Source organism: Scomber japonicus, chromosome 17 (genome assembly GCF_027409825.1).
Source record: "Scomber japonicus isolate fScoJap1 chromosome 17, fScoJap1.pri, whole genome shotgun sequence".
Taxonomy (NCBI): Eukaryota; Metazoa; Chordata; class Actinopteri; order Scombriformes; family Scombridae; genus Scomber; species Scomber japonicus.
Window position 1 is genome coordinate 12,986,296 of NC_070594.1, and position 9,988 is coordinate 12,996,283.

General features: G+C 37.5%; 1 protein-coding gene across 1 annotated transcript; it reads right to left on the reverse strand.

Annotated features, from left to right (window-relative positions):
* Positions 1 to 714: 714 nt before the first annotated feature.
* Positions 715 to 7,805, reverse strand: napbb (N-ethylmaleimide-sensitive factor attachment protein, beta b). Its single transcript, XM_053337217.1, is given in 11 exon segments — positions 715 to 2,016; positions 2,890 to 2,940; positions 3,042 to 3,110; positions 3,193 to 3,297; positions 3,413 to 3,497; positions 4,461 to 4,516; positions 4,654 to 4,731; positions 5,166 to 5,212; positions 5,795 to 5,923; positions 6,149 to 6,228; positions 7,613 to 7,805. Coding segments are annotated over 11 exon segments (903 nt in total). The 5' UTR covers positions 7,714 to 7,805; the 3' UTR covers positions 715 to 1,914.
* Positions 7,806 to 9,988: the final 2,183 nt, after the last annotated feature.

The following is a 9,988-nucleotide window of genomic DNA, read 5'->3' on the forward strand; positions in this document are numbered from 1 at the left end:
GTATGCATGTCTGTAGGAGTACACAGTTGTTTAAAATGCTAATGGCAGTAGGAATGAAGGAGGTCCGTTATGTGTTCTTTATGACCAAGGGGTTTTTATCTCAGCTGATGGTAGTAACTGAAAGGACTTGTGCAGGAGGTGAGAGAGATTGTTAGTGATGAAGTTGATTTTTCTTTCAACTTCTTGGGTATAGAGCACTGATAATTGAGTTTGGCTTGTGCTGGTTACAAAGGCTTGTGCACTACTGTAGACACACACAGTGCTGGAATATCCACCGAGACTTGTTAAGTGTTACTGAGATGTTATTAAGGCTTTACACATAACATGACCAATTCTGACTGCTGTGGTTTTCACTCATCATACTCAAAGTGGAAAGTGTGCCTCATAGCATGCTAGCAAAGAAAATAGGGCAGAAGATTCTGGGGCAGAGGCCTCAGTTAAACCCACTGTGTGCTTTTAGCTGGTTTTTTTGGTTTGTTTGTTTTCCTGTGTGCAAGTTGTTTAATGTACAGCACATCTTGTTCCTGGTGTCTGATTGTACTAGCTAGGTCAGAGTATGTTTTGAGGTCACCTTGTGAATTATTTTTAGTTCATATCACAGTAGATTATCAGGTACAATACAAAATGTCCTGCCAAATGGGCTGATGGAAGCTCTTTTTATACACATTTTAAACATTTCTGTCTAGATGAAGGCTAAAGGCAGGACAGCACAACTGGGATATAATATCTTTATTATTGTCCATTCGCACAGGCATACAGATCATATCCAAGGTCCATTGTCATTCCACCTGGAAGAAGCTGGATACACAGGGTGAATGACCCTTTAGTAAAAACTTTGGTCTGGCTCACACTAGTGAATGTAACACAACACTTAACTATACACAATGACATGCTTAGCGACTGGCCATTTAGAAAGATGCACTGCATTAGTACACCTTCCATGATAGTTGAGTTCACAACACGACACAGCACGAGATGAGTGGCTAATGATACACATTTCCCCAAGATAACTGCCCTGGGGATGTAAGGAATAAGGGTTTCCTTGTCAGTGTTTCTCATTCAGAAATTCATTTTTCACAGGCCAACTAGAAATCACAGCTTACACATTCAAACATTCAAGGTATTATCACACCAACAAATCCTGAAGTAATAATAAATAATCCTTAAGTAATAAAATCACAAATATTTATGGAAAAATAAATAAATCAGAAGCTGTGATTAGATACAAATTTTTAACAGTCTACACTTGGTGCATATCATCGCCCTTCATCAAGAAGAGTCTCTCCCTTTTGTGTCACAATGGAAACCAAAATCATTTTTTATTGTGGTTATAATAAGAACAAGCCATGAAATTGATTTGATACTTAACATTTACTCTAATACAAATTAAGATTATGGTATATTCTTAAAATCCACACACACACACACACACCATGATAGTCTTTATACAGCAAACTGAAACACTCAATGTGTTTAAAAAAATAATCAACTAGGTTAAAAAAAAACAAAAAAAACAAGCTGCATTTGACTAAGAAACAATAATTGTACAAAACATGCAGTGCTTCTTGTCAATACTAACATCAGTTTCAATACATTAATACCCGCTCTGAAATCCCCCAGGACAGATTCCAGCATAAAAGGTATGCAGCAATCCTCTAGGCAGAGGTGAGGGCGAGAGGATTTTACATTCTGACTAGATTCAGATACGCTCGTAACGAAAGCTAAGATAGTACTCGAACAGTATAGCAGTGAGCAGTGGAATATTCAAAATCATCAGGGGGACACCCATCTCCAAATGCCTTTACACAGTGAGGTGAGTGAAAGAGTGTGTGTTTGTTTGTGTGCAGGTCTGGGTGTATGAATGCATGTGTGATGGATTTGTCCCTCCATGCTACATTTTACCCTGTGTTTCTTTCATTTCAGATCCCCTTCATCACCCTGGATGGTCTTTTTGATGCGCAGCAGGAGGGTTGTGTGCCACTGGTCCAGACGGGAGATTGAGTCAAACTCCTTTACCTGCAGGCAGACGGGAGACACAAACATCCGATTTTTTCCCCGTTATGACTACGAAATGGTTCTGCTCCCTCAGTTTGATTTATTACAGAGTCTTGTTTTTTTCCTCACTTGTTAACCGTTATGTGCATAAATTGCTTTTATGGCCTTAATGTTTCATACTATGTTTTATGGCTTTTATTGTTTCTTATATATTTTATATTTCTTATTGCTAATCTGTTTGACTTCCTCTCCTCTAGTGCCACCATGACACTGTTATTTGTGGTTTTCAGTTAAATGTTATAGTTGTGCAATATTTCACCCAGCAGTTGTCACTACTACAACTACTAAAATTTGGCACACACATTCATGCAGCCCCTCAGAATGAAAACTTTGGTGATCCTCACTTTTCCTGTAGTGCCATCATCATTGAGTTTATGACCAAATACCTTCAAAACTGATGACTTTCCCATTAGCCTCAGCTCTGCTTTTTTGTGCTTATTACCAAATATTAGCATGCTAACAGCAGCTCAACTAAGATGGTGAACATGGCCAACATTACACTTGTTAAACATAAGTATGTTAGCATGTTCACTTAAAGGCACTGTGCTGTACAGTCTCTCTCTGACTTTGAGCTATCTTTGAAAGATCCTGCAGGGGTTCAGCTGTATATAGTTACTAATCAGTACGGCAGTGATGCACTCCATCAGTCTGCACCAGATTCACACAAACACAAAACCCTGGAGGACTGAATGGGTACCTGAGATCCAGCCTTCAACTGTTTTGAACACTCAAGGGATCCAACAAAAGTACAAGAGCTGAAGCTGTGGGATTTCTGTGCTCAGCAAAAGCCTAATTTCAAAACTTGAGAAGTTTGATAGACTAAACAAGACTTACTGCCTCTGTGAAAGCCTCACTGTTCTGTTCCTCATGAGCATCAAGTAGTTTCTGTTACAACAAAAAAAAGGTAGGTTATTCGGAGAAACTGAATAGATTAAAGAGAGGAAAGTAAGCCATAGTATTCCTCAGAGTTGTTAGCATTGAGTTACCTTCAACAGCTTGCATTCTCGAGAGTCTGAAAAAGCCGGGAACATCTCCTCATATTTTTCAACAGCAATCTGTGGAGACACGGCATGTTAAAATTCAATCACAACTCCCCATCCCAAATCCTGAGAATGAACCACAAAGACATAAACCTGCCTTAGCATTGAGCTCGTCGACAATGAAATGACAGAGAGAGGCTTTGAAGAAATACTCTTTGGCGCTGTATTTCAGCAGTGGGTTGTCCATTGTGTTGGCTCCAACCTAGATACAGTCATTTCACACAAAATGGATTACAAGAGTCAAAATAACCAAGTCAATGTCTTTTCACAAGGTACAAGCATGACACACAAAAATATGAAGCACATCCAGTACACACCTGCTCGTAGATCTCAATCGCCTTCTGGTACTGCTCTAGCTGAGCACAGTAAGCCCCCACCTTCAGCAGACACTTGTTGGCAGAACTGAGGAAAAGTGAAAAAGACAAAAGTCAGCAACACAAAACCGAAAATATTAAGTGCTATATAAATATTTTAGGGGTACATGAAATCAACCGATTCACTATTTTTAGAGCATTAAGTGTGTAGCTGAATGAAGAATTAAGCTTTGATAGAACAAAAGTCTGACAACTGCTTACAGTATAGCTTTCAACTGAGTTGAACAAGCTTAACAGGCAAGGTATGAGGCAATGTTGAAATAAATGCACGTCAACATCTCAGAGGATATTAAAGTTACAAGACTAACAAGTTCTGTTTTTTGTTAGTTAGTTATTTTTCATACTGCACACTCTCCACACCATTCAAAGATCTGTGTTTCCTTACTCGGAATATCAGAAAACCTGAGCAACTGTGCAGATCAGCTTTATCATCTCTGATATTTTAACATGTCATAGCCGGAAAAGTAGAGGAATAATTAACAGCATCATTAATGTTGGCTCACTTGCATACCTGTGCTTTCCCTGCTGTAACAAGTCAAACGAGAGCACATTTGATTCTGTGCAAGCCAGGTTGGCATAGAAGTTTTCCATCAAGAAACAAGAACTTTTACATTTCAATTAAACCTATGCAGTTATTGGGATTGTTAATTAAAATGAATTGAGATTTGAAATATATTCTATAAATCACTCTAAATCACTATAAATCAGACTTGGGACAAAAACTGAATCACACCCTGATAATGTCCTCATATGACATCACTAATAAATTCTTACATAACTTACATAGTGACATATATATTCAGTGCTTTGCGTAAAGTAATTACTTCATCAGTAGTCTTATACTTTGACTTTTGGCATCAAACAATATCATTTGGAAAATTAGAATCACTTGTTGCTTTAAAATCTTCCATGTGAATAAAGACAGATTTTTTTTTGGCACTAAGAAACCCTAACCCTAACCCTCATATTCTTTTAGTGAAAGAAGCAGTACCTGTTTGATTCTTCTCCTTTGTAGTAGTCTGCTGCTTGTTCATAATGTGCAACAGCCTTTACAAAAGAAAAACACAGCAAATACTTTAATCTTTTGTTCCTAAAAACAAATATGACCAAATATTTAATTATTAAAATTAATCACTACTGGTCATATCATCAGATTATAATTTATATACTATGCACACACACACCTTTTCGATATCCACCATCTCAGACTCATAGATTTCTGCAATACTGATGTGGTGTTTGGCTGCAATGGTGAATCTTCCCTGGAGAGGAGAAGTGAAGAAATCATTATTAGCTGGATCTATTCACAGACGCCTCTCTAGTCAATGAAAGAGTTGTGTTACAGTCATGAGGGGGGCGAGGTCAAGAAGCAGCCTGTGGCTTCACATCAACAAGGGTTTAGCTTTTGAAATTAATCCTAGCTAAAGGGAATAACAAGTGTGTGTGGGTTATGAATATGTTGAGCTCCACAATAAGGGCAGAGACTGAAGGGAAAAGCAAAAAGAGATTTTCAGTCATAGAGATGATGTGATATTCAGTACTAATAAGTCAAAGGAAACAAGTTCAGTTGCTTTTGACTTAATGTGTCTGGATACATGCTACAAGTATAATAAAAATAATAATATATAAAAATAATAACGCCAGATTTACTGTTATGGATCACAACACAGACGCGTACTTTCTATATGCATCTTACCATGTCTGTATATATATCGATGGCAGCATTTAAACACTTGATTGCCTCTTTTGGCAGCATTAAAGGAAGAGGAGGGAACAGTCAGACATAATCATTATTAGTTTGGTTAATAAATATTAGACCCATACAACAAGGTGAAATGAGTTGAGAACCACAATCAAATAAGAGTTGTTGTTTTTCTGGCTGATGTCAGATATGACTGGTAAATTATAATTAGTCACTTATGCAAGCAAACACCCCCCTCCCTCTTTCTACAAATTGACAGCTACCATCCCCCAGACCAAACGCTACATCCATGCTTCAGAGAATATTAAATTAAGCCACAGAGAGAATAAAGAGCACTGTTAATCCACCTCTTGTGAATGCCCTGCAATGAAAGGGCAATATCTCTGACTTCAAATTATTATATGGTGTGAGTTTTTTTGTAATATAGAAAAATACACAATTCATACTGACACATCACTGGAGATTTGAATCATTTCTGACAAACAACATGTCCCACTTCTATACCCTCATTTCCACAATTGTGTAACTAGCCAACTTCATTAAACACAGTATTCATATAAACCCTCAGAAATGATAGGTGCTGTAATCATTATTATGACTGAAATAACTGGTTAGTGAGTAACAGGCAGTCTCACCATTAGGATCGGACTTCTTGTAAGCATTTCCTGCGTCGATGAAACTGGTGGCACAGTCGTGTTTGTTCTGCAGCTGCATATGGAGACGTGCAGCCTTGCAAAACGCACCTCCAGCAGCTGAAGCAAAAAAGAAAAAAAAAATTAAAAGAGAAGGACAGACACTTTCATGCATTTACTCTTAATTTATGCACATGATTCAACCTTTTTACTTGTTGCACCATCACAAGTGCTACACCTTGCACTTATAGTGCCAGAAAAGAAAAAAAGAAAAACAGCAAATGTCAAATGTGTTGAAAATCTGTAAGTTGGATATTAAGTGTGGAAGAAAACAGCCTATCGCACCACTCCAGTTCTTGGCCATCTTGAACATGTTGGCTGATCTGCAGTACATGTCACATGCCTCTTCCACTTTGTGATGTCCCCTAGATAAAGAAAGAAAGAAAACAGAAACAGCAGCACACAAATTGATTATAACATTGTTTCATAAAGGCTCCACAGCTCATTGAGGTCTAACTGGTAAGATATTCTAGTTTGGTTAATATATTGTAGTTATGTCTATAATAAATGATGCCTATGTGGCCTAAAAAAGGTGATGAAACATAGTGCCAAGCTGCATTTCTCAGGAAGGTGCAATACTCAGATTGGTGGTCACTCCATGACAAGAAGTGGACCCCTGGGAGCTGCCTCTAGTTGCAATAATACTCAAGCCATTCAATCATGGCAGAGGATTACATCACTGCTTGGTCAGCCACAGAATAACCAGTATAAAGACTTATCACGCACCAGTACTGCCACGAACTGTAACATCTGGGGATCATCCTGGGAGTTTAACTGAGTTCCAAAGGCCAATAACTGCTGGGTTGTTGTGTTTTAGGCCTTGCTCTGTCTCCACTACATAATCAAATTTGCAAATCAATGATGACATGCATAAACTAGATTTAAACATCACCATAGTAATCATCTCCCCAAGGTCACTGGTACATATAAAGCATGCATAGTATTCAGATGGCTTATAATAATGGTTGATATGAGTAGATTAGGTGCCTCCTAGAGTTTCTTTCACTCATTTTTGATGCCAGGTGTCTGATCATCACTAAAACGCATGCTGTTTGCACTCCATACCATGTACAGGCTCCTCTCCAAAAAAAAAAAAAAAAAATCAGGAACCTCAATGAGACCTTCAGGCTGAATCTTATGACAGCATCTGCATCATGAAACAATGCCTCATCCTTTATCCTTTAAGAAGCCTTGACTTTAATGCATTCTGGGGACATTATCTCCCAGTGTTAATGTTCCCTGATGAAAAATAAACATTAACACTGATTAAATTACAATGTTACAAATACAGCAGTGTTAGAAGGATCCTGGGGGGGGGGGGGGGGGGGGGGGTTACTATGAAGAAATCCCTTTAAAGAAGATATGCATTATGCCGACACTGGATAAAAATCTGTAAAAAGTGGTTGCAAACCAAAAGACAGTAAGGCTGACATTTCAACATTTCAGCATGCTAACAATGACAGTATACTGCGTAGCTTCCTGGTCAATGCTGTGTCCAGTAGGGAGTCGTGATCTGCTACCTTGTTTACAATGATAACTAAGCTAACTTAGCTAACTGATTTGCAGGATTTATCAAAGAAAAATGGATGACACACGTCCTCCCGTTGTGATTTCATAGTCAAACCGGATTAGTGTCTTGCTAGTAAACACATATAATTGAGTATTAGTCTACATAGAAACAGGCTGCGTGCCAACTTTGATAGTTAACGCTTTTCTAGCTGTCTGTTCTTTGGTGCAGTGCTGTCTTACCCTCCAAACATCCCTCCCAAAAGAGATCCCGACGCCTTGACTTTTTTGTCAGCGTCGGCCATTAGCTGAATGGCTTCCTTCTCTTTCCCGCTGTTATCCATTTTTTAGTTTTGTTTTGTATGTGTGTGTGTGAGTGTGTATGTGTGAGAGGCTGTGTGTTGAAGAAAAGTTACGGTGACGGCAGAAAATACCCGCAGAGGACTCAGCTGTGTACAGTGAGGATTACAGTCGATGGGTTTATTCAGCGTAGGCGTGTACCAGTTAAAGGCTTAAGGCAAGTGATCGCGGGATTTGGAGTTCTTTACGAAACTAACACGATTGCGTCAGAGCAGAAAAGAACTACAACTCCCAGACACACACGATGCTGTTTTTTTTATATCCCACGTTACGTAATATTTCATGGCAATTTGAGAGCATATATTTGAGATTTAGTTTAATATCTGTCTCTCTTTTTTTTACACACTATTAAATCGATCATTTTTATTTATCTGTAATGTCCTATTTGTCTTAGAAATCCCGAATAAGTAGCATAAGCAGTGCATGTTGCTTTTGTGTACAACATAGGGCGCTATAACATTACATATGATATAGCAAAGTTCTATTCATTCATCATCATCCCAATTAATGAATTGGTTCATCAGTAGAATACTTTATAATTTATCTTTAGATTTTTTTGTGTAATTTTCTGGGTCTACACAAGTAAGAGCATGTTATTTTTCACGTCATACTAAGCACTAGTGGAAAGTAACTAAGTACATTTGCTCAAGTGAATGTACTTTTGTAAATGGCTTTTGGTTGATAATTGTTTATAGTCTTTTTTATTCTACTTTATTGTATTTGTTTTGATGTTTTGATTTTTTCTACTTTATGTTACATTATTTTATTATTATCATTCTATAAGTAGCCTAGTTTTATTTGTCTGTTTCTCTTGTCTTTTAATCTCTTTTGAAACCTAGGTTTAGTTGAACTTTCATCAGACTTTATCTCTTTCATTTTACTTTACTTTTCTTCTGTCTTTTAAATCTATTTTAACTAATAACCATATTCTCTCTTATTTTACTTATTTATTTCATTATTTTATTTATTTCTTTAAACATTCTATTTAAATTTCAAATTTTTCATCATCCTTATTGTCTCATGTGTAGTGGTCTTAATTTTTGTCTTTTAATTTGTTTGCCTTGTTCTCTCTTTATATTCATTTTCTTTATGTTGTCACCTATTCTGTCTTATTATCAGCTTGTCAATCATTTGTAAAGCACTTTGAACTATAGCCTGTATGAAAGGTGCTGTATAAATAAGATTTGATTGATTGATTGATTGATTGATTGATTGATTGATTGAAGTACTGTGCCTCAGTACAGTACATGCACTTTAATTAAGTATTTCCATGATGATACTTTATACTTAGACCAAACCACTGCTTTTAGTGGAATACTTTAATGACATCAAGCTGATAGTACTTTTACTTAAGTTGGATTTTTCATGCCAGACTTTTTTTGTAATGGAGTATGTTTTACATTGCTGTACTGGTACTTTAACTTAAATAAAGAATCTGAATACTCCTTCCACAACTGATACTGAGTCTCTAGTTATGCAAAGTCTTAAAAGCTATAGTAGGAACTGTACATGTACTGTATGGGGCGGCTGTGGCTCAGGAGGTAGAGCGGTCGTCCTTCAATTGGAAGATTGGTGGTTCGATTCCCGGCTCCTCCAGTCCACATGTCGATGTGTCCTTGGGCAAGACACTTAACCCCAAATTGCTCCCGTTGCTGTGCCAACGGTGTATGAATGTGTATGAATGGTTAGATTCCCCCTGATGTGCAGGTTGGCACCCTGCGTGGTAGCCCCTGACATCAGTGTATGAATGTGTGTGAAAGGGTGAATGACATGTATAATGTAAAGCGCTTTGAGTGGTCGCACAGACTAGAAAGGCGCTATATAAGTACAGTCCATTTACATCATAGAGGTAAAATTCCTGGTAACTTTAAATCCCAGTGAGGGTGTAATTTAGCAGTGTAAATTGTAGCCCATATAGCTCACAACACCATCTGCTCTGACACTTATTGAAGTATTAAGCACCTGTGTAACAGCTGAAAAGTATGCTTGTATCCTTTCATTTTTTATCTGTATTTCATATTTATCTTTAAAGCCACACCTGTTACAAGATATGTGTGGAGGTTTTTTTCCCCTCCTCAGCAATCATACTTAAACAATAGCCCATACGTTTGTAAATGTAATGGCTAATGAATGATTTGTCAGTTTCAAGGTCCACTCAGATATCCACTAGCAGATTCAATCAGACTGAGACAAGAAAAAAACATCACTGCTGCTGACTATTTTATCTTATCGATTCTTATTTGCTAATCATAACTGCTT